Genomic DNA, 25,489 nt, shown 5'->3' on the forward strand with positions numbered 1-25,489 from the left:
AAAAAAAAAAATCGTTTTGAAGCTGCCGATTTTGGAGCGGAGGACCTGGAATTCTGTGTTGTAAACGCTTGGGGCATGCCATGCGGTGTAAGGATGACAGCTGACAAATCAGAAACACCCATTCAGTCATGTCCCGCCCTCCTGCCCCAGTTGAAAACAGCTGCCACTCGGCGAAAGAGAAAAAAAAAAAAAAAAGTGTAGACACAGGCTTTTTAGCTTACAAATTACTGGGTTTTTTTTTAAAATTATTATTAGAAGGCATATCGAGTTTAGTCCTGCCTTGGCCAGTGCATTCTGAAAGTATGTTTCGGTCTGTAACCAACAATGCATGTTATTGCAGATCATATCTCTCCACACAAACTAAAGGCGCAGATGCCACCTTTTTCACGTCTGAATCGTACAGATCCAATTTTTTTTTTTGGGGGGGGCGGCATTGGAGTGTCTGAATAATTTCATCAGAGTAAATTCTGTATTAAAATTACTAAATAAACAAATGACGTTACAGTCCATGAAACATAGGAAGTATGAGAAGAATACTTCCTATGTTTCATGGACTGTAACGGCATTTGCTTGTTTAGTAATTTTAATACAGAATTTACTCTGATGAAATTCAGACACTCCAACGCCCCCCCCCCCCAAAAAAAATTTAAAATAAATCGGATCCGCCAAAAGGCGCACCGTTTGCATCCCTCTTTAACCGGCTAATGAGGATCGGTGGTCGGTCAAGGTTTTTTTTTTTTAGTTTTCGCCATCCCTAATCTGAACACCTGTAGTCCCCGAACCATCAGACAGCACTGCATCAAGAACAGTCAGTCATTCATCTATAGCTGATATAACCGCATGGGCTCGGGATTATTTTGGCAAACCTTTAATCAAGCACTACAATATGGAAATCCACAGATGCCAGTTAAAACTTAACTGTGCAAAAAGGAAGCCTCATGTTGACTGTTGAGAAGCATGGTCAAATTCTTCAGACTCCGCAGCATCTGGGACCATCACACAGTGGAAATGTACATGTGGCAGCGGGGGTGTGGTCAAGCGTCGGTCTGTGACCGGAGGGCGAAGTCAGGGAAGGTAAGTGGCAGAATCACTGCACCTGATGTTAATGTGTCTTCCCCAGTGACTGTGCCCTATTTAAGGAGAGAGCGCGAGAGCAGAGAGAGCTCTCTCCCCAACCAGACGACTTGTGTGCGCACGCGCGCGCGTGGTTGGGAGAGGCAAAAGTTTGCACTGAAAAGTGAAAAAAAGTTTTGTGAACTCAGTTTTGGCCTGCCGTCCTTCTGTGCTCCACCCACCCATACGAACTGTCACAGTGGTGCCGAAACCCGGAGCCGAACACAGAAGAGAACAGCCCCATGGAGTCCTCCCCCTTCGCAGACCTGATCCATGCCCTCACCACGGCCCAACAGAGCCAGCACCAGGCACTGCTCGCCCTCCGAAAGGAGCAAGAACAACGGTTCGAGGCCCTGGCGCAACAGGAAGATCGTCGGGCGTTCCGGCACCTCCTCGTGTCGGCGGGGTCCACCAACTCCACCGCCACGGGCGGTCCACGGGCACTCCACCGCCACGGGCGGTCCACGGGCACTCCCCCACCCACCCTCCCTCCCTCCCTAACGAAGATGGGCCCGCAGGACGACCTCGAGGCCTTCCTCACGCTCTTTGAGCAGGTAGCAGAGACCTCGGGGTGGCCGGTGGAACAATGCATGGCACGCCTCCTCCCCCTGCTAACGGGAGAGGCGCAGCTGGCCGCGCTACAGCTCCCCGCTGACTGGCCTACGCGGACCTTCGCTGGGCCGTCCTCCAGCGTGTGGGACGCACCCCCGAGCAACGACGTCAGCGCTTCCACACTTTGCGCTTGGAGGAAGTTGGCCGGCAACTCCGGGATGCCTGCTGGCAGTGGTTGAAGGCCGACAACTGCGACGCCGAGGGAATCATCCACCAGGTGGTACTGAAGTAGTTCATCGCACGTTTACCAGCAGGAGCCGCAGAGCGGGTCCAGTGCCACCGCCCGGCGTCGCTGGATGAGGCAATTGAGCTGGCAGAGGACCATTTGGTGGCTGTCCCAACGGCAGGACAGCAGACAACCTCTTCTCTCCTCTCCCCCTCCTCACCCCATTCCCCCACCGGGGAGGTGGGGGCCAGTGCCACCCCAGCCGGCCCGCCACACCCGCGGTGCCCTCCCGTTTCTCCCTTCTGTATCTGTGTCTCCCCCCCCAGGTAAGTGAGCCCCAGAGCACTAGTGCAGAGAGGAAGCCCGGGCCGGTTTGCTGGCGCTGCGGGGAGCCGGGCCACCTCCAACAGCAGTGCTCGATAATGGGAGGTGGGCGCGGTGGTTCGGATCCCCGACGCGCCAGGAGCCGCCCTCGATCGGGCCGGAGCGTATCGCATACCAGTGAGTGCCCAAGGAGATACATATCAGGCGTTGGTGGATTCTGGTTGTAATCAGACCTCAATCCACTAAAACCTGGTGCAAGGCGAGGCATTGGGGGGAGCACAATTCGTGAAGGTGTTGTGTGCGCACGGGGATGTTCACAACTACCCTTTAGTGTCGGTCCACATTTTTTTTTTCGAGGGGAAAAATTTATAGTGAAGGCGGCGGTTAATCCTCACCTTACCCACTCGATAATTTTGGGGACGGATTGGCCGGGATTTGGGGAATTAATGAGTCATCTAGTGAAGAGTGGGTCCTGCCGTATTTCAGCAGGGGGAGATCCCGGTGTCGCATTGGCGGGAGCAGCTGTCACAGAGCCGTCTACATCATCTCCGCATCAGAGTGAGGAGCCGCCGGCTCCTCCTCTCTCTATCGGGGAATCCCTCGCGGATTTTCCATTAGAGCAGTCGCAAGACGAGACTCTGCGGCATGCGTTTGACCAAGTGAGAGTAATCGATGGTCAAACGCTCCAGCCAAATGCCACCCCGTCCTTCCCCTACTTCGCAATTATGAAGGATAGATTATACCGAGTGACACAGGACACTCAAACTAAAGAGCGAGTCATGCAGCTTTTGATTCCGAAGAGCCGCCGGGAATTGGTATTCCAGGCGGCTCACTTTAATCCCATGGCTGGACACTTAGGGCAGGATAAAACACTAGCCCGAATAATGGCTCGGTTCTATTGGCCAGGGATTTGCGGCGATGTCCGTAGGTGGTGTACGGCGTGCCACGAATGCCAGTTACAGGGATTAAAGCAAAAAAAAATAAAAAATCCTGAGCCTGAACTCACCAAAATATGCTACATGTAGCATTTAGGATTTCTTTTGATATCAAGTTTTGCTACTAAGCTTTGTCCTTAACAGGTTACAAATTGACCTACAATCACAAGGTGAACTGTTACAAGGGTATGTGAAATTCAGTCTAGCATTGGAAAAATAAGATATTTGTAACCATTTAATTTAGGGTACATTAAAAGGACAGTGGTTTACTTTTTAAACAGTTTTAATAATTCAAATAATTCAACAATTTCAACATTTCAATAACTTTAAACTTTGTTCATCAGAAATAATGGCAAATTAAATACACAGATATTAATAGAAAATAGAAAGTGTATAAATTATTTATACACTTTTATAAATTTATCCGCTTTTTTTTTTTTTTTTTTACACAGATCGACCAGGGGTTGCGTGAGCATGAAGGAGAGGTCTTGTTCTGCGAGAAATGTGCGCACCTGTATTTTCAAGTCACACACACGGTCAGTTATGGATGCCGGTACATCAGATGTTGTTGCTCCTGGCAAGCGCGTCGTGTGCGGGACAGCGCGAACAACTGCTCTGCGAGCAGGGTCTGACTCGTGTCTAGGAAGAACCTTTTTGCCGCTGGATGCATATATATGAGCTTCTTGGAGCACAGCGTGCAGAAGCAAGCGCCTGGCTCCCTCAACTTCCTACACCAACTGCTAAATGGCTTGCCATCTCGTCCAATCTCCTCCAGCCATGCCCAGCGCCATTTATTCTTCAGACGTTTATCTATGGCGAGGGTATTTTCCCCTGGCTTCATATACTGCATCGTCCCCACTCCATGAAATGCCGCTCTCTCTACTCGGAAGTTGCTTGAGGCACGTTGTGTTAAGACCCACCCCGTTTTACTTCTGATTGGCTAATACTGTTAGTTTCAGAACCGGAGAGTTGCGCTTCTTTCCTATCATTGGCAGAGAACGAACACACTCGAAAGCCATGGGGTTATAGAACGTTTTTTTCCTCCTAATTATATATATATATATATATATATATATATATATATATATATATATATATATATATATAGCCCACGAAAGAATTGGGATGGATCTCGTCGGGCCATTAGATCGGTCAGCACGAGGGTACCGCTTTATATTAGTTCTAATGGACTATGCAATGCGATACCCGGAAACGGTGCCTCTTCGCAATATCTCACCACGCAGTATTGCAGAGGCGCTCTTCCGCGTTATCTCCCGAGTTGGAATCCCGAAAGAGATTCTGACTGACCAAGGGACCACGTTTATGTCACGTACACTGAACGAACTGTATAGGTTGTTGGGTATTAAGCCGATCCACACCAGCGTGCATCACCCACAAACGGACGGTTTAGTTGAACGGTTCAATCGCACCCTCAAGAATATAATTTAAAAAAAATTCGTAAGTGAGGACGCACGTAATTGGGATAAATGGCTCAAACCCTTGCTATTTGCAGTGCGAGAGGTCCCCCAAGCCTCCACGGGGTTCTCCCCGTTTGAATTATTATATGGGCGTAAGCCACGCGGCATTCTAGATGTGCTGCAGGAAAATTGGGAGGAGGGACCTTCACCAAGTAAAAATGAAATCCAATACGTTATTGACCTGCGCGCAAAACTCCACACACTCACCCACCTAACCCAGGAGAATTTGCGGCAGGCCCAAGAACGACAAACCCGCCTGTACGACAAGGGTACGCGCCTTACAGAGTTCGCACCGGGAGATAAAGTACTCATACTGTTGCCCACATCAAGCTCCAAATTAGTCGCCAAGTGGCAAGGACCTTTTGAGGTCACACGGCGAGTCGGGGACGTCGAATATGAGGTGAGGCGCTACAGATTTACCACCTCAATCTGCTCAAACTCTGGAACGAGGAAGTCCCCGTGGCGTTGGTGTCGGTGGTTCCGGAGAAGGCGGAGCTGGGGCCGGAGGTTCAAAAAGGAACATTGGCATCACGTATCTCTCCGGTCCCCTGTGGAGACCACCTCTCCCCGACCCAACTCGCAGAGGTTGCCTTGTTGCAGACTGAGTTTTCAGACGTGTTCTCGCCCCTGCCCAGCCACACCAACCTCATAGAGCACCACATTGAGACGCCCCCGGGGGTGGTAGTGCGTAGCCGCCCTTACAGGCTACCCGAACACAAGAAAAAAGTGGTTCGGGAAGAACTTGAGGCCATGCTCAAAATGGGCATCGTCGAGGAGTCTCACAGTGACTGGAGCAGCCCGGTGGTCTTGGTACCCAAGGCCGACGGGTCAGTCTGGTTCTGTGTAGACTATAGAAAAGTCAACGCAGTGTCTAAATTCGACGCGTACCCAATGCCTCGTATTGATGAGTTGCTCGATCGACTAGGAACGGCTCCCTTTTACTCGATACTGGATTTAACAAAGCGTTATTGGCAGATCCCCTTGACTCCATTATCCTGAGGAAAAAACGGCCTTTTCCACACCGTTCGGCTTACACTAATTTGTCACCCTTCCTTTTGGGCTGTTTGGGGCGCCCGCTACGTTTCAGCGGCTGATGGATAGGGTCCTCCGCCCCCACGCCACCTATGCGGCCTCCTACCTTGACGACATTATCTATAGTAATGACTGGCCGAGGCACCTCCAACATCTGAGGGCCGTCCTTAGGTCGCTGAGGCAAGCGGGTCTCACAGCCAACCCAAAGAAGTGTGCGATTGAGCGGGTGGAAGTACGGTATCTGGGCTTCCACTTGGGCAACGGGCAGGTGCATCCCCAAATTAACAAGACAGTAGCAATTGCGGCCTGCCCGAGGCCCAAGACCAAAAAAGGGGTGAGACAGTTCCTGGGGCTAGCTGACTATTATCGCAGGTTTATACCTAATTATTCCGACATCACCAGCCCGCTGACTGATCTGACTAAAAAGGGGGCACCAGATCCGGTCCAGTGGACGGAGCAATGCCGGCAGGCTTTTTCTGAGGTAAAGGCTGCACTGTGTGGGGGGCCACTTTTACACTCCCCTGACTTTTCTCTCCCCTTTATGTGACAGACGGATGCGTCGGACAGAGGGCTGGGGGCTGTTTTGTCCCAGGAGGTGGAGGACCGCCCAGTGCTGTACATCAGTAGAAAGCTGTCAGTGCGTGAGGGGCACTACTGAAAGAGTGCTTAGCAATCAAGTGGGCGGTCCTCGCCCTCCGTTACTACCTGCTGGGACACCCTTTCACCCTCTGTTCGGACCACGCGCCCCTCCAGTGACTCCACTGCATGAAGGATGCCAATGCACGGATCACCCGTTGGTATCTGGCACTCCAACCCTTTAACTTCAAGGTGATCCACAGGCCAGGGGCGCAGATGGTCGTGGTCGACTTCCTCTCCCGTCAAGGGGGGGGTGGGAGTCGGCTGCAGGCTGGACGGCCTGAGTCGGGCGGTGGGGGTATGTGGCAGCGGGGGCGTGGTCATGCGTCGGTCTGTGACCAGAGGGCAGAGTCAGGGAAGGTAAGTGGCAGAATCACTGCACCTGATGTTAATTACAGGGGTGATAGCGTTCCGGCGTCGCGCCGGATTTCCGGCGTACCGCGGCGCCGGAAAAAAAAATCTAGTTCGCCCATTATCCTGTGTCATTCTGAGATGCGCAGATAGACAGTAAAGGGAATTCGGAATTCCCTTTACTTTCTTTTTTTTTGTAATGAATTTTTTATTGAGTATTGAAAAGAATGTACAGTCTCATATACGACAACATCGTATCAACCACCCCACCCCCCACCCCCCACCCAATCCCTGACCAACACATTGCCCTTGCTTAATTACATATAAGGCAGTAGTCGAATTGCAGTATTAAAAGAATGAGTATTACAGTATAATAGAGAGAAAAAAAAATTCATAACAATAATTATGAATTAAAAAATAAAATGAAATGAAGAAAAATAATAAAGATAAATGAATGCATCTATTGGGAGAGTAACTCCTTCACCATTTCTATACCATTTAACCAGTTGTTGACAGTAGCTTCCTTAGCATGGTTAATTCTGGCAGAGGATAATTCCATGTATAAAATGTCTAGCAGAGTATATAACCAATGTTTAATTGAGAGATCATGAGGTGGGAGCCATCTCTGGACCACCAGTTTCTTGGCAGCCGTGATACCTGCTAACCATAGTTTACGTGTTTTCTCTGTGATGGGAAACCTTGAGTCATCAAGTAATAGGTGTAGGGCAGGATCCATGGGAAAATCAATGTTTGTCAGAGTAGATATTATGTCCACAACATTAGACCAGAAAGACACAACATCTGGACAGTTCCACATAGAATGCATGAAAGTCCCCACAGAATCAAATGGACAAAAAGTACAATAAGAGTGCGGGGCTAAGCCCATCAAATGTCTCTTATGTGGGGTCAGATAGGTGCGATAACAAATATTCAAGTGGATAAATTGGTGATTGGGATTTTTTGATGAGCCTGTGACATTGTCCCATATTGCTTCCCAATCCAGATCTTCCTGAGGGTTTCCTAAGTCTCTTTTCCATTCTTTATTAAGGCTGTCAGAATGTTTTGAATGTGCACACAGAAATAAGTAAAGAAATGACACTATTCTTCTTGGGGCTCTTTGTATCTTTTCCACTATAGGGTGCATTTTTAGGTTTGAACCCCACTGAATATTGTGTGATTTAAGAGCTGATCGTAACTTAAGAAAGTGAAAGAGGGAATGCTTAGGAACATCATATTGTGTTATTAAGTCACAGAAACTCAACAATGAGTCAACCCCATTTATATCATTCAAAACATATATATCTTTATGCACCCATGGCCCTGGCGTAAATGGTTTATTTCCTGATAGTAAACCCTGGTTAAACCATAGTGGAGAATTTTTGTGCCATTTCACCGTCACACCTATATACTTTTCCACTGCTCTGAATGTAGTCAACAAATAGGATATAATTGGACCACGCCTTAAGGAGGATTGTCTACTTGAAGCGCCTGAAAATAAGTAATCCTGCAGTCTCATTGGTGCCACAAGATCCCTTTCAATTTCAATCCAGGAAGTCTGTGCCTCTGGGTCCAGCCAGTGTTTTAAATGTTGCAGTGTAAATGACCACTGATATAGCCTGAAATTAGGGAGAGCCCAACCTCCTTGTGATTTGGGTAGTTGTAACGCTGACCATTTTATTCGTGGACGTCTCTTATTCCATATAAAGGACTTGAGCAAAGAGTCTAACTTTTTCCAATAACCAACAGGAGGAGAGAGAGGTAGCATTGAGCTAATGAAATTTATTCTGGGAAGAACATTCATTTTAACAATTGAAATTCGGGCTGGTACCGACGATGGGAGGGGCATCCATCTATTCAAATCATTTTCTATTTTCTTAAATATGCAATTATAATTATTTTTGACGATAGTGGATACAGAGGATGTTACTTGAACACCTAAATAGGTTACCTGGTTAGCTACGACAATGTCTGCAGGGAGAGTCAACTCATTTTGATCTACATTGAGGAGCATTAGAACAGACTTTAAGTTTATTTTGAATCCTGCAAGTTTACCAAAATTGCTTAAAATATGCATGACCTCATGTAGTGAGGGCTGAATGTTGGATATGTAAATTAATGCATCATCAGCATAAAGAGATATAGAATGTTTGGAGGAACCTAAAGATATTGGAGTTAGAATATTATTTTGACGTATGCACTGGGCTAAGGGTTCTATGGAGAGATTGAAAAGAAGGGGGGAGAGTGGACACCCCTGTCTTGTCCCACGGAATATCCCAAAAGGCTCAGAGGACATTCCTCCTGTAAAGACTCTGGCTGACGGGTTAGTGTACAGGATTTGAACCATTCTAATAAAATTAGGGCCAAATTTGAATTCCTTTAACACCCTCCACAAATATCTCCACTCTAAACGATCAAATGCATTTTGTGCATCTAGGAAAAAGAGGCCATTAGGTGCACCACTCCTTTCTGCGCCATCAATAATATGAAGGAGTCGCCTTATATTATCAGAAGATAGGCGTCCTTTCATAAAACCGGTCTGATCCAGGTGTATCAATTTACAGACCACCTTCTCAAGACGCAAAGCTAGTGCCTTAGCAAATATTTTCATATCGGCATTAATTAATGATATGGGACGGTAATTAGCACATTCTAAGTGGTCTTTGCCTGGTTTTGGCAATACAGATATAAGTGCAGTATTGAGCTCCTTAAGGAGGCTACCTTCATCTAGTGCAAAGTTAAGTGCATCAAGCCATAATGGACCTAGCATTTCCCATAGATTCAAATAAAGCTCAGCAGGGAGCCCGTCAATACCTGGGGAGCGACCCTTATTAGTGAGTTTTACGGCTTGAAAGAGCTCCTCCAGTGTGATTGGAGCCTCTAGTTTTTCAGTATCAACAGGAGAAAGGCCTGGTAGTTTAATATTTTGGAAGAAAGAGTCAAATTGATTTGGAGTAGGAGAACATTCTGAGGTATATAGGCTCGAGAAAAAGTCCTTAAAAGTATTATTTATGGCAGGTATTGTTGTCACTATTCCTGCATGAGGGTCACGAACAGCAGAAATAGTCATCTGTTTCTCTTGTTTTTTTAAGTGTCAATGCAAGAAGTCTGGTTGGCTTACTACCCTCAGAATAATATTTGTGCTTAGTTATGTGCATTAAATATTCAACTCTCTGCTTAATCAGATCATTGAGTTCTGACTGTTTAAGTTTAAGACTAATATCCTTTTGTTCAGAGTAGTTAGAATTCAACTCCTGTTCAAGGTTATGACACTCTAATTCCAATCCCTTAATTAGTTTTCCTTTTATTTTTTTAAGATGAGTACAAAAACTGATGGCATTATCCCTTAAAAAACCCTTAACTGCAGCCCACACAAACATGGGGTTGGAAACACTATTGACATTTATATTAATGAATTCCTCCAGCTTTAGCTTTAACTGAGAGATATATTCCTCATTTTGAAGAAGTGTGGTGTTGAACCTCCATCTTGTTGGTTTGTTACGTATGGGGAAAAGATCATATGATAAAATAATTGGATTATGGTCAGATAGGTAACGTGGAAGAATATTTATAGACTTGATACAATGGGCTATTTTTGCAGATGACAGAAAATAGTCTATTCTAGAGGACATCTTGTGTGCAGCAGAGTAAAATGTAAAATCCTTGGTGGTAGGGTTATTAATCCTCCAAATATCTATTAGATTCAGGCTTTTAGAAAAGTGACCTAAAGCTTTAGATGCAGCATCTTGGACCACTGATATTGAACTATGTGACCTGTCCATGTGTTTGTCAAAAAAAGTATTCATATCAGCCCCAATTACTAATAAGTGGTCAGTCAAAGAAAGTAGCTCTTTTGCTAAGTTTGGAAAAAAGTTTGCTTCATATTTTGTTGGTGCATATATTGATACAAATGCCACTCTTTGCCCCTGTACAGTGGTACAACAGACGGCTAGCCTCCCTGTGTTATCAGTACTAACTCTCTATCTGAAGGGCTATATTCCTTTTCATTAAAATCAATACCCCTTTTGTGTGGGATCCATCTCCTGAGGCTACAATTGGTTTATAATGTTTGTTTTGCATTCTCTTTACATCTGCTGGTCTCAAATGGGTCTCCTGCAGAAGTGCTATGTCTATTTTATGTCTGTGTAAAAAATCTAGAATACTGACACGCTTGAAAGGAGAATTCAGGCCCTTAACATTTAGAGTTAATATGGTGTGGCTACCCATAATCATCAAAAATAACACAAGACAAAAGGATTACACTCCTAGCTAATATCTTATCTACAGAAAAGTTTTGACTAGAAATATAAATTGTAAGTTCACAAAGCATATGTCGAAAATAAAAATATATGTGTTGGTGCATGTGTGGCCATTGCCACACCCCCACCCCTCCCCTGAACCCCTCTATAGCTAACGTCCGTGACATTCACGAAGCGAAGTCTATTAACAATGAACAAATGCCTATTTTCCCTTCCTGGAACCAAATACACAAACGTGACCAAGTGTAGTTTAAATACACCATAAAATGAAACAAAATAAAATAAAACGAAATAGAATAAAAAGATCTGGCGTGGAAAGAGCTTGCTGCTCTAACCCAACATAAACCAGCGGCACTATGCTTCAGTCCAAAACTAAGCGGCCAGGCATTTTGTGTCAACACTAAACAGAAAATTATCCTTCAATATGTAGATAACTCCAAACCATTGGCTCCAAACCTTCACTATTCTAACGGTTAAGTGTTGTTATGCTTCATTCGTCAGTCAATCCGCAAATTGAACATGCACACACAGGGTAACTTAACGTTACATCAAACCTTAGCTCTCCATTGTGGCAGGCAGTGCTACTCTCTCCATAGATTGTTCGTAGTCAAAAAGAAACCGTTCCGCTTCTTCGGGGGAGATGAACGATTTGTTTGCTCCGTTGACTTTGATCCGCAGAGTTGCAGGGTATATCATAAAGGTGTCGATTCCTCGTTGACGAAAGTTGGCTCGCACGGCTTTGAAGGCGCTCCTCCTCCGGGTTGTCCCTCCGCTGTAGTCGGCGTAGAATTCCAAGCGTGTGCCGTCTGGAAGTGATGGTTTGGCCTTCCTCGCGCCTTGCAAGATCGCTTGACGGTCAGGATACCGGAGAAGTCGGAAAATCATCGTGCTGGCTTGGGAGGACTTGGCTTTGTACACTCGGTGGGCTCTATCGATCTCCAGTGGCATTGTGGCGCTTGTCTCCAGCTCTGGAATCCATTTCGGCAGCATAGCTTTCAGGTAACCAACGGCATCGTCTTTCTCAACACCCACAGGAAGGTTTACTAAGCGTACGTTGTTTCGCCTCCCTCTGTCTTCTAATTCGTCAGTCTTTAATTGCAGCTTGTCCAACTCGGTACTGCAGACGTTAGCATCCTTTTTAACCTGACGTACTGACCCCTGAAGAGTGTCCACTTTAGTGGTTAGTGCTTCAACTTTAGCAGCTTGACTGTTTATATTGTCTTGCAAAGAGCGTAGCAAAGCTCCGTTTTCGGACACACAGGCGCTGAGAGGAGATAGTGCTTTGTCCAAAGCCCCTGTTAGCATGTCACTCACCACCAGGCGTAGCGATTCTCGTTCAGCTTCTATTGTCTGCTGGATTAGCAATGCTACATCCTCGTGTGGCGAACTAGCTTTAAAACGTTTCTTCATCAAATCTTGTTGCTTTTGTGGTGAACTCGCAGGATTTTTGCTGGCCATCTTTGAGATAACTTTAAGTAATTATACTGAATTAAAACTACACTTAAAAACGATGAAAAGTCGCAAGAAGGGAATTTTTTGGCAGGAGCTCAGTGTGGCAAGACCATTTCGCAGCGTGGCTCACCGGAAGTCCCCGAATTCCCTTTACTTTCTATCTGCGCATCTCAGAATGACACAGGATAATGGGCGAACTAGATTTTTTTTTTTTCCCCCCGGCGCCGCGGTACGCCGGAAATCCGGCGCGGCGCCGGAACGCTATCACCCCTGTAATTAATGTGTTTGTGTGTCTTCCCCAGTGACCATGCCCTATTTAAGGAGAGGGAGTGAGAGCAGAGGGAGCTCTCTCCCCAACCAGACGACTTCTGTGCGCGCACGCGCATGTGGCTGGGAGAGGCAAAAGTTTGCACTGAAAAGTGAAAAATAAAAGTTTTGTGAACTCAGTTCTGGCCTGCTGTCCTTCTGTGTTCCACCCACCCATACAAACTGTCACAGTACATTATGATCAGACAAATCAGTATTCCAGTTTTTTTTTTGGTAAGAAATGGACACTGTGTGCTTTGGACCAAAGATGAAAAGGACCATCGAGACTGTTACCAACAACAAGTCCAAAAGCCAGGGTCCGTCGTCATATAGGGTTGTGTCAGTGCCCTTGGCAAAGGTGGCTCACTTCTGTGATGGCAGCATTAATGCAGAAAAGTACATTGAGATTTTGGATCAACTTATGCTGCATTCAAGATGACATCTTTTCCAGTGATATTCCAACAAGACAAAACCACATTCTGCACACACGGAACAAAACACCACCTGAAACGCTTCATCGCTTGGTGTCTTCAGTGTAGTGAAAAGGAATGAGGACATTATAAAAGTGATGAATGCTTTAGAGTCCCAACCTTTAACAAACAGGTTGCAAGAATCTACACTGAAATGTGTTCATTTTGAAAAACCAATAAAATTCATGAGGTAAAACATGAAATACAATACCATGTAACCAGTACATGGATGAGGAGAAAGAAAAGTTTTAATTACAGCTTTTTGTGAAACAATGGCCTTCTATTGAGGTATTTCACCCACGTGACCAAGTCATGTGATGCTGCCATTTTGGACGGCACGGCTTGAATCAGTTTGAATGCGAGGAAGGCGACAAACGAAAAACATAAAAGAAAAAGGAGCGAGATGCAGAAAACACCTTCACTATCCAGCGACGCAGGGCATTTACAGGGCGAGCAGAGGGAGAGGTATTTGCAAAAATTGAGGTTAGCAGGCTTAGAGAACGACGTTTACCTGCTTCCACCAGGATTGCTCACTGACGTACGGAAGTACACGAAGCCCTCGTCTTTACCTGACTTCGGCCCAAATGATCTGTATACCTATGTCGTTAAAAACCCATCGCCATACACAGATATTGCTCTGAAAGCGTATAAGAGTTTGGATGCCTAAAAATATTTTGTGTCAGGCTGGGTAACATGCCTACATCAGCGGGTCGTCCCTGGAGCCGGTGGTCGCCATCTTATTACAGCTAAGGTTTGTTCACATTTTTCATTTACTTTCGGTCCTCAGGATAAACAAAATGTTATTAAATGTCATTGAAATAACTTCTTAGTCTGTTGAGACATGGCCCGTTATAAATTTGCTGTTATCAGGCAATGACCAAGAACTGTATTATTAGGGTCGGTGTCTGTGTTGTAGCAGTGTACTAGCAGCTAGCTGTTAGCACTAGCTAATGTCAACAACAGTAGCTGGTATGTTACTGTAGCAATGTTTACGTTCAGTCATTTGGATGACTGTTAAAACCTTTCAGTCTCAAGTTTTTCCTTTACTGGATTTACTAGTTTACTGAGCTAGCGCGCTCGGGCAAGCTGGGAGCTGGCGCGCGCTAGCTCCCCGGCAGCCGGCGCGCGCTAGCTCAGTAAACTAGTAAATCCAGTAAAGGAAAAACTTGAGACTGAAAGGTTTTAACAGTCATCCAAATGACTGAACGTAAACATTGCTACAGTAACATACCAGCTACTGTTGTTGACATTAGCTAGCTTGACGTTCAAAATGGCGGACACCGGGGCGTCACGTGACCCTGTGACGTCAGGTGAAATACCTCAATAGGGAGGTGTGCGTGAATGCAGAGTCTGAACCAAGTGTGGTGGGATCATGGCGTGAACAGCTTCACTGAAACGGATTTCATCCAAAATTTCAGGATGTCAAAGGCGACTTTTAACCATATTAGTCAACACCTCTCCACAGCACAGAATCATGATCTAGGGTGACTGAAAAGTCACATGAATTCCTGTTAAGACTGGAGGTTGCGCACACACACCCCACACACATAATAAAGTATCTGATTTAGGAACACCTAAAGTGACCAAAATCAGAACTGAAAAGATCTAATTCTGTGTGGTTTATGCTGTTCACTTTTTTTTTTTTTTGGGGGGGGGGGGGGGGGGGGGTACAAATGTGAGCGAGTGACACACAGACAGACACACAAAGATAAACAGAGACAGATTTGGGTCACTTTTGCCTGAAGTGTAACAAAGGCTATGTTCACATCACTTCATGACTACAACAGCGCTGTTCTGTAAGTAAAGCCCATGGTGAGGCGGGCAGCAACAGCAGGAGTAATGCAGGGGTAACAGCAGGGGTTACTCTCGAGTTCCTGTGATGTTTATGGTGTCGCTCGGCTGCTCCACTTTCCATTCCCGGCTCGTGGAGCCTCGCGTTAAACCCTGAGCTTTAGCCGCCAGAAACCCGCAGACTCTCCGCCGCTAATTTTTTTTTCTCTCGGACCAAAAAAAAAACAAAACACCCCACCACACCCCGTCTCAGTGTTTCACAGCGGGTCCCTTCTTCAGCAGTGTGCTGGGATTCCGAGGGTCAGCGCAAAGGCAAGACAGCTCTCTGACGGACAGTAACCCGAGCTGCTCCAACTTCAGAACACACACACACAGCTACAGTGAAGGTAAAGATCTCGCTCTCTCTCTCACACACACACACACCATTTACAGTAATGTCAATAAAGATCAACATTAAACACCACTTATAAGAGGGAAAAATACGAGAGCCGCTTACCCTAGACGTGCCAACACACACACACACACACACACACAGTATAAACTGCAGTGTCAGTTTGCCGAGCTCGAGCCACATTTGTTATTTTCGGACTGTTACGAAACTCTTAACACACTCAACTAAACGCATCATAAAATACATTTAGCTTTATTTACATGACCAGTCGTGTTAAAACCCTGAGAACACAGTTTGTAAAGTAGCTGAGAAGAGCAAACTCTTGGCACACATTAATTCCTGACCGCACTCGCGTTTGCTCAAATAAACACAAGCCGTTAGAGGAGCTGCTGAAGTTCCTGCAGGGAGACACACGCTTCACATTCCTCAGGAGTAAATCCATTTACAAAACACTGCTGCAGAAACCTTTCAGTTTGTCTGTGTTAAAGCAGAACAGGCGGTTACTGAATCTTACAGCTGACTGATCAGTCAGACCCGAGTGAACCTGGAGAAAACTCTCAACAACTAACTTTCCGCTTCTCTCACAAATCAAACAAACACAGTACCATACTACACACATCACTCCAACTTATTTTTCAGTTCGTTTATTATTACCTTCATCAAAACTGTTACTTATATGATTTGTCCCCAAGAAATCCCGACTTCTCCGTCCACTGCGCTCCGCCATCTTGTTCAGTTCAAATATCCAGCGTGACGTTCGTAGCGCGTTTCCCTCTTTGAACTTGATCTTGCTTGGCCACGCCCCAACGACATGGACGCGCCAATCACGGTGTGGGGTGTGGCCTGAAAAGGATATTGGTCATTGGTTATTTCTCTGTCATGAACCGCCACCTAATGTCCTGCTGTTCAATTCATATTTCACAAGAGGCTTAAAAAAGTGTCATGAAATAAATGTCTTATCCTGTGCAGGGTTGAGGGCAAACTGGAGTCTATCCCAGCTGACTATGGGCGAGAGGCGGGGTACACCCTGGACAGATCATAACAGGGCTGACACATAGAGACACACAACAATTCGCACCTACGGTCATTTAGAGCCACCAATTAGCCTAACATGCATGCCTTTGGACTTTGGAGGAAACTAGAGCACCCAGAGGAAACCCACACAGACACAGGGAGAACATGCAAACTCCACACACAAAGGCTCCCATCGGCCACTGGGCTTGAACCCAGAACCTTCTTACTGTGAGGCGACAGTGCAAACCACTACACCACCATGCCGCCCCTATTGTGTACATCCATCCATTATCTGTTGCCACTTATCCTGTTCTACAGGGTCGCAGGCAAGCTGGAGCCTATCCCAGCTGACTATGGGCGAGAGGCGGGGTACACCCTGGACAAGTCGCCAGGTCATCGCAAGAAGCATCTCTTCAGTGGTTGGTAATTTACATTCAAGTAGCCTAAGCATGTTGTAATCTACTGACATAGTGCCACAACCTCAACTCATTTAAATCACACAGGAAGCATTAACTATATAGACATTCTCGACTAGCAATAATGGGGGTTATTTTGATTTACTATACTTTGATGTAAATGGTTTTCAGTAACTGAAGGAATAAAAGAATACACAAGTGTTGCCAGGCAAAACAAACCTCGCCCAGCAGCACTTATGATGAATATGAAGGAAGATATCACAAAAAAAAAGTGGAATGCTCAGTGTCGCATGTCTGAAAGCAATTTCTTTAGTCTAGTACATTTATTTCGAATGGTAAACCGAATTGTATACACTCACTGGCCATTGTAATCAGGATTCACATGCACAGTGCATGACTGTTACACTCTTACATTCTTACAGCACGATGACATAGTGGCTAGTGCCTCTATATGAGGCAGTAGCCACAACAAAAACGATTTTGACCTTTTTGGTGACCTTGAATGGATGACCCTCAAGATGTTGGAGGTTCTATTTGAATCCAGTGCCCATCTATTCTGAAAGTTTCATGAAAATTGATCCAGCTGTTTTCCCATAATATCGTTAACAAAGAAACTCAACTGAAAACAATACCTCGCCCCCTAGTGGACTCTGTTCTGGGCGAGGTAACAAGTCCTTGGATTTCTCAGAAACAGTGGTTACATTTCTCAGTTGTATTTGCAGGATGTTTTACAACAGGACAGCCCATTCTCCAGGACAGCGGAGAAATGCAACCTACCTCGTCTGCATCCTTGACATGGAAACATGGTTCCAGCCTAAATCTAATCTTAGCTATTGGACGTTACATCATAACAAACATAGCAAACAAATGAAGTGTCCTCAAACCACAAATTCACAAACTAGTTTCACCACCCCAGACACATATCATTTCAAATATTAACATCAACTGAGATCTGAACTGATCAAGTTAAACAATAATAAACAGTATCTTAAACAGTAAGCTCACCTGAAAGCTAAAACTCTACCTTAACTCTTTAGTTTTGATTCACACACTATGTTGTACATACAATTCAAGTGGATGAGCTCAATCTGGAGTTCAGCCTCTCCAAGGTATCCTTTCCAAGATAGTGGCAGTTGTTTTATTCCAAGGGGTCATCTACCTTTAACTACAGATGGCGAACTAAGGTGATGGGCTACCACAAGCCACCACAGCAGTATTAACAAACCTCGTCATAGAATCTAAAAGTCTCTGGAACAGTACTCGAGTGATGATCGCTATTCTCCTCAAAGATTGGTCTACCAAAATCTTTGCCTCAATTGGTCTACCACATTGGTCTATAATCTCCCACAGATGTTCAAATGTGTTGATCTATTGATTGTAAATGCAATAGAATATGGTTAACATAATTTTCATGCTCAACCATTAAGTGAGTCCTCGTACCCTGCATTGTGATGCTGGAAAAGACCATTCCCATCAGGATATAAATATTTCATCATGGGATAAAGTGATCAGTCAGAATAGCTTTGTATTGATTTGCAATGACCCTTCAACCTAAGGGGTCAAGTGGACACAATACATTTATGCAGAAAAAATATTCTGGAACAATGAAAGCTATATGGTTGGCCATCCATTCTGTGAGTATGATAATCTTATCTACAGTTTACCTTCTGCTAGGATTATACAACATTGTGAGGACTTCAGTAAGCTTTGTGATGTTCTGAGAAAATGGTTAAAAAGATTCAATTCAATTCAACTTTGGCAATGGTGGCAAGGAAAAACTCCCTGAGACAACATTAGGAAGAAACCTTGAGAGGAACCAGACTCAAAAGGGAACCTATCCTCATTCAGGTGATAACAGATAATGTGATTAGGAATAACTCACTTTTATGACTGTGTCCTATATGGTTAAAAGGTGCAACTGTGTTAACAGAATCTTATGAGTAACTTATAAGTATGAGCATCAGAGTCATTTCTGAATTCATTATAGTGATAACTTAAAATCTATTGTATCAAACTGAAGTTATTAACTGTCCAGTGACTGAGACTTGAGTGCAAATTGTTTTGAGCAATTGCAGTCTGAAGGCTATACAAAGAGGCCACAGTATATCAGGGCTGTTATAATGAGGTAATGTCAACATATAGTCAACATATAACTTTTAGCAATGTCATATATTGTTCTGCAGGATGTGAATTTGGCATTTCTGATAAATGGGATCCATAGGAATGAGTGAAAGACATTGTGACCAGAGCATTTATACTGGCCATATAATATTTAACAGTTATTCCATGAAATCAAGCCATATATGAGCTGATAGCCGACGAGTCTGACTTTAAACTGCAACTGGTGGTGAGTCTCAGGTCTGGGAGGACTTGAGTATTGGGGAAAGTGGAGTTACCCCTTCATCGCCATTGCTCCCAGGTCCACTCTAACCCGGAGTGGTAGCACCTGCCTGGGTTCCAGCTATGGGTTAAATAGTACATCACCAATAAGGTGCTTGCAGTAGGGCATATTTCAGCGCAATGTGGCAACAGGGTCAATAGCACACCACCTGATGGCATGCGGAAGAACCACTCAAATGGCCAATAGATGGCATCACTCAGCAAGTCATTTGTAATTGTGGGGCAACTTTCATACCCGTCAGGTCTGTGGCATTTTTGTGCACCACTTGGCATTAGGTCTGGAGGTCCAGAGAGACAACACAATGGGGGCATGACATTGTTTGTCTTATCTTACTGTGTAAGGTGCTTCATTAGGAAAGGAGAATAAGTCTGGTGTGCTCTGGTGCAGGCCTCATGGCCCATCTGTGTTTCTGTGCATCCGAAGGAAGCAGTTATCACCGCTAGTGATGGGCAGCCCATGACGATAGCTGATGAGTCACGTAGTGCCAAGCCGACTATAAGCCATGTATGACGAGATTGAGTGGAATAGCTGTTTTATTCTATCCACATTCACTGAATTTTGAGAAACAGAGCATTTTTATTTTTTGCAAATTTGATAAATAAAAACTTCATACAAAACGTCTGACAAAATTATTTCCGCTTACAATGTAAACAAACCAGCAAAATGACAGTAGCAATTTGTGAAAAATACTATAATGATCTTGAAACATAAAAAAAGATACGTTCTTACCATCAAATACTTTTATTCCATATTTTGTTGCTTTTTTGTATTTTTTGGGGTTTTGTTTTTGAGTAGAGTTTTTATTTTGTCCTAAGTTGGTTCAGCAACATGCTCCGCCATTTTGTTTTTTTCTACTCACAGTATATGAGCTGATAGCCTAATAATAGAGTAGCCAATCAGAGCATGTGATTGCTCATATCTAGTGAATGTGGATAGAGTAAAAAGACATATACATGATCAGCAATGCTGTTAATATTGAATTCATCCTTCCTTTTTGAAGATAATATTGTTAATTATTTACACAACAAAAATTGTGACCAGATGAAATAAATCTCACTCATTACTTTCAATTAAACATGATGGCCGAAGAGCAACTGCTGTTTATACTGCAGAGCAGTTATCTGCTTGATTTTCTAGTGCTACGATCATATGTGTGATAAACCTTGTACGGCACAGAAAAGAGATTCTCTCTCTTTCTCTCCAGTCAGCCTTTCATGGAAGGCTTAGGTCATTTGACTTGTACATCCTTTTAGTTATACCACATGCAAAGCAGCTCACCTGTAAATATTCACATATTCTGCTCTGCTACCCTGGGACGGCACATTTTCCTATAGGCCATCCCAACCTGTGTACAAATGTGTTTGTCATCCCATTTGAAAATGGAAAATATTGAAATATGTTGTTTGTTGAAAACTCCAAGTAAGATAAGATAAGATAGCATTTTATTATCCCACAAGGGGAAATTTACATTGTTACAGCAGCAAAAGAGCAGCAAAATATAGAAAGAAAAAAGATAAGGCAGTGAAGTAGTGCAAAAAGTACGAAGTATAAAAAGGTATATATAAAAAGAAATAAACTACAAATTTAAGGATAAAAAATTAACAAATTTGCATAAATTAACAGGTTTGCAGATATAGTAGAATATAAATATTTTCAATATTACATTTTTTGTGAAATTAAACTTTAACTTATAAAGTACAATCCCAAATCAGAAAAAGTTGGGATTGTATGGAAAATGCAAATTAAAAAAAGAAATCAGTGATTTCTAATTTTACTTAAACTTGTATTTCATTAGAGACAGTATGAACACAAGATATTTAATGCTTTGTCTAGCCAACTTCATTTAATTTGTTAATATACATCCATTCCTTCATATCAGGCCTGCAACACGTTCCAAAAAAAAGTTTGGACAGGGCCAATTTAGGGCTAGTAATGAGGTAAAGTAATTAAATAATGTTGTGATTTGAAACAGGTGACGTCAACAGGTGATTGTAATCATGATTTGGTACAAAATCAGTATCCAGGAAAGGCCTAGTCTTTGAGGAGCAAAGATGGGCTGAGGATCTCCAGTTTATCAACGAATGCATGAGGAAATGAATGAAATGTTTAAAAACAATGTTCCTCAAAGAAAGATATGAAGGGATTTGGATATTTCACCCTCTACAGTGCATAATATCATTAAACAATTCAAGGAATCTGGGGGACTAATTGGTGCATAAAGGTCAAGGGCACAAGCCTAATCTGAACACCCGTGATCTCTGATCCCTCAGACAGCACGGCATCAAGAACCATCATTCATCTATAGCTGATATAACCACATGGGCTCAGGGTTACTTTGGCAAACCTTTGTCAAGCACTACCGTACAGAGTTACAGCCACAAATGTCAGTTAAAACTTTACTGTGCAAAAAGGAAGCCTTATGTTAACTGTGTCCTGAAGTGCTGTCAACTTCTCTGGGCTCGGACACATCTGGGATGGAACATCACACAGTGGAAATGTGTATTTTGGTCAGATGAATCAGTATTCCAGGTCTTTTTGTAAGAAATGGATTCCATATGCTCTGGACTAAAGATGAAAAGGCCCATCCAGACTGTTACTAACAAGAAGTCCAAAAGCCAGGGTTTGTCATGGTATGGGGTTGTCTCAGAGCCCTTGACAAAGGTAACTGACACTTCTGTGATGGCAGCATTAATGCAGTAAAGTACATTGAGATTTTGGAGCAACATATTTTACCTTCAAGATGACATCTTTTCCAAGGATATTTCAACAAGATCACGCAAAACCACATTCTGCACACATTAGAAAAGCATGGTTGCGGAATAAGAGGGTGATTGTCCCCAGTAGAGAATGTGTGGCGAATTTTGAAATTAAAAATACAACAACGATGACCCCGTATGTCTGTGTCTATGTGTCGACCCTGTAATGACCTGGCGACTTGTCCAGGGCGTACCCCGCCTTTCGCCTGTAGTCAGCTGGGATAGGCTCCAGCTTGCCTGCAACCTTGTAGAACAGGATAAAGCAGCTAGAGATAATGAGATGAGATGACCCTGTACTGCTGCACATTTTAAAATCTGTTTGCAGGAAGAATGGGACAAAAATAACACCTGAAACACTTCATCACTTGGTGTCTTCAGTCCGTAAACATCTTTTAAAGTGTTGTGAGCTGGAATGGCAACATTACAAAGTGGTAAATACTTTACAGTACCAACATTTTTTTTAAATGTGTTGCAAGAACCAAAACTGAAATGTGTTTATTTTGAAAAATACAATACAATTCATGAGGTAAAATGTCAAATAATGTGCTGTTGTATTGTTTTAAATGCAATACAGGTCAAAAATGATTTACAAATCATTGTTTTCAGTTTTAAAGTCAATTTCAACATGCCATCCCAATGTTTTCTGAACTGGGGTTGTATAAGTTGTTATCTATTATCAAATGTTTTCAATGCCAACAGAAAGACTGCTGAACTACTGAACTGCCACACAATGTGACATTTTATAGATTTTATTGTATACAAATAAATCAATTATCAGAATCAGAATTACTTTATTAATCCCCGGAGGGAAATTCAAATTTGCTACCAAGCTCCTGAATCAGAGAAGTAAACACGTCTAAAAATAGAAGATAAAATCGTCTGAAAAAAGAATACAATAAATTTAAATAAGTTCAATAACTTAAGTAAAAGCAAAATGAAGTGATTTTATATACAAGGATACACTATACATGGTAAGACAGTGTTCCACAGTTATACAGTGGCATTGTACAGCTTGACTAGGTTGACGTGGGGCGGCCTTGGGCTGAGGTGCCCTTGAGCAAGGTACCAAACCCCTGACTGCTCCCCCGGGCGCTCTGGGCTGCCCACTGCTCTGGGTGTGTGTGCGTGTGTTCATTGCTTCAGATGGGTTAAATGCAGAGGATGAATTTCACTGTGCTTGAAGTGTGCATGTGACGAATAAAGGGATACAGTAAAAAAAAAAGGGATACTCTTTTCTTCTCTCTTGACTGCAACAGGTAGGAATGATTTCCTGTGTCTCTCAGTTGTGCAGCATGGAAGAATCAGCCTTTTACTGAACGTGCCCCTGTGGCTGATCAGCTCCTCATGTAGAGGGCGGGAAGGACAGTCTAAGATTGTTTTTATTTTGGACAGTGTCCTCTTCTCCAACACCACTGTCGGAGAGTCCAGTTGTTGAAGGCCGGCCTATAACATGGCCGGCCTTCCTGATGATCTTATCGAGTCTGTTAGTGTCTTTCACCTTCAAGCCGCTGCCCCAGCAGACGACAGCGTACAGGATGGCACTGGCCACCACAGACTCATAGAACATCCGCAACATCGTTCGGCAGATGTTGAAGGACCTCAGCCGTCTCAGAAAATAGAGATGGCTCTGGCCCTTTTTGTATACCGTGTCCACGTTTTTGGACCAGTCCAGTTTATTATCCAAGTACACCCCCAGGTACTTATATTCCTCCACCACGTCCACACTGACCCCTTGGATGTTAATAGGGTTCACCGGGGTCCTGATTCTCTTCAGATCAACCACCAGTTCTTTTGTCTTCGTCACATTAAGCCTGTAGGCGGTTCTTCCTGCTCCACGTGACAAAGTTGTCCACCACCGTCCTGTACTCGCTTTCATCACCACCAGTAATACGTCCAACCACTGCAGAGTCATCAGAAAATTTCTGGAGGTGGCAGGCCTCCATGCAGTAGTTGAAATCAGTGGTGTAGAGAGTGAAAAGGAAAGGAGAAAGGACAGTCCCTTGCAGAGCCCCGGTGTTGCTGATTATGTTTAGCTTGTCATAATAAAATACCAAGTGTAATGTAGTACAATGAGGATATTTAAAACATCACTTCTAAGTAGCATCAGGTACCCAAATGTGTGCAGAATGTATTTACAAATCACTGTGAATTAAGAAAAAAAGCTTGACTTTTAAGAACTTTTTGAATCATCTTATCCAGGCATAACTGGGACCTAATTTTATATTGATCTTGTCCTCAGTGTCCTGACATTATTTACATACTTAACATACTATACCTGTATATAGTAAGCAATTTCCTTAGAACAGGCTGCTGACAGTATGGACAGTAATGTAGCCTAGTCTTATGAATCTTGATTTCTGCTGAGGTACATAGATGGTAGGGTCAGAAATTTGGCACCAACAGCAGGAATCCATAAACCGAACCTGCCTTGTGTCAACAGTCCAGGCTAGTGGAGGTGATGCAATGGTGTGGGGATTATTTTCTTGGCACACTTTGGGCCTGTTAATACCAATCTTCACTTAAATGCCACAGCCTATTTGTTGTTGCTGACCATTGTTCTCTTCATGGCCACAATTTACAATTTGTGAACTGTTCAAAAGGTAACTTTGTGTGTGTGTATTGCATCATGTCTTTTTGCACTGTCAATACAAATGTCACCTTATCACTGAATGCTGCTATCACTAGCCACTTTACTTATACTACTGGAGTATTGATGCCAATATACTTGAGCTGTATGTGTATGTATATATATACACATGCATACATATGTAGGTATATATATATATATATATATATAAATATAATATAATATATATATAATATAATATAATATAAATATAATATAATATAATATAAATAATATATATAATATATATATATATATATACATATATATACACACTTATTATAATGCCAATTATGCACAATATGCCAATTATGCCAACATACTTGAGCTGAATGTATGTATGTATGTATGTATGTATGTATGTGTGTGTGTATATATATATATATGTATGTATATACTGTTATTATAATAATGCCAATTATGCACAATATGCCAATTATGCCAATAATGCCAATATACTTGAGCTGCGTGTATGTGTATGTATTGCTGCTTTTCCACTACAAACGCGGCTGAGTCGGGCTGAGCCGTGCCGTGCTGAGTTGGGCTGAGTCGAGCTATTGAAGTTGCATTTCGACTACAACCGCGCTGAACCGTGCTGGCTGGAAGTGGGTGGACACATTGGGTGGAGTTAGCGAAAGTGGGTGGACGTCACGTGATGTCGTTAAGCAGCGCAAACAGTGACATCAGTGGCCTTTTAAGCGGTAGTCTCACGACCCGGATAGTAAACAATAAACATGGAGGACATGGAGTCGTTAGTGTTGCTGGTCTTGGTGCTGTGACTTGTTGTCACCGACAACGCCAACAGATACTGGCAAGAGCGTATAGATGAGGTGAGGCGCATAAGGCTTCAGAAATTCTCGTAATTCGTAATTATTCTTCTTCCGGGTTTACGGTGTTTACAGATCCCAGCGTGCTCGCGGGGCGTGTGTGGGCATGTGAGGACACTCCTCCTCACCAATCAGT

The 25,489-nt window shown here is 43.7% G+C and overlaps 1 protein-coding gene across 2 annotated transcripts in view; it reads right to left on the reverse strand.

The window, feature by feature from the left end:
• atl2 (atlastin GTPase 2) overlaps positions 1-16,073 on the reverse strand; it is a 67,111-nt gene extending 51,038 nt beyond the window's left edge. For both annotated transcript variants that reach the window (XR_009655064.1, XM_060925869.1), the window contains exon 1: positions 15,968-16,073. Coding sequence is in view for 1 of the 2 variants with exons in the window: in XM_060925869.1 (XP_060781852.1) it covers positions 15,968-16,040 (73 nt within the window). In the remaining variant the exon portion in view is untranslated. The remainder of the gene's footprint in view (positions 1-15,967) is intronic.
• Positions 16,074-25,489: the final 9,416 nt, after the last annotated feature.

Source organism: Neoarius graeffei, chromosome 7, assembly GCF_027579695.1.
Source record: "Neoarius graeffei isolate fNeoGra1 chromosome 7, fNeoGra1.pri, whole genome shotgun sequence".
Lineage (NCBI taxonomy): Eukaryota > Metazoa > Chordata > Actinopteri > Siluriformes > Ariidae > Neoarius > Neoarius graeffei.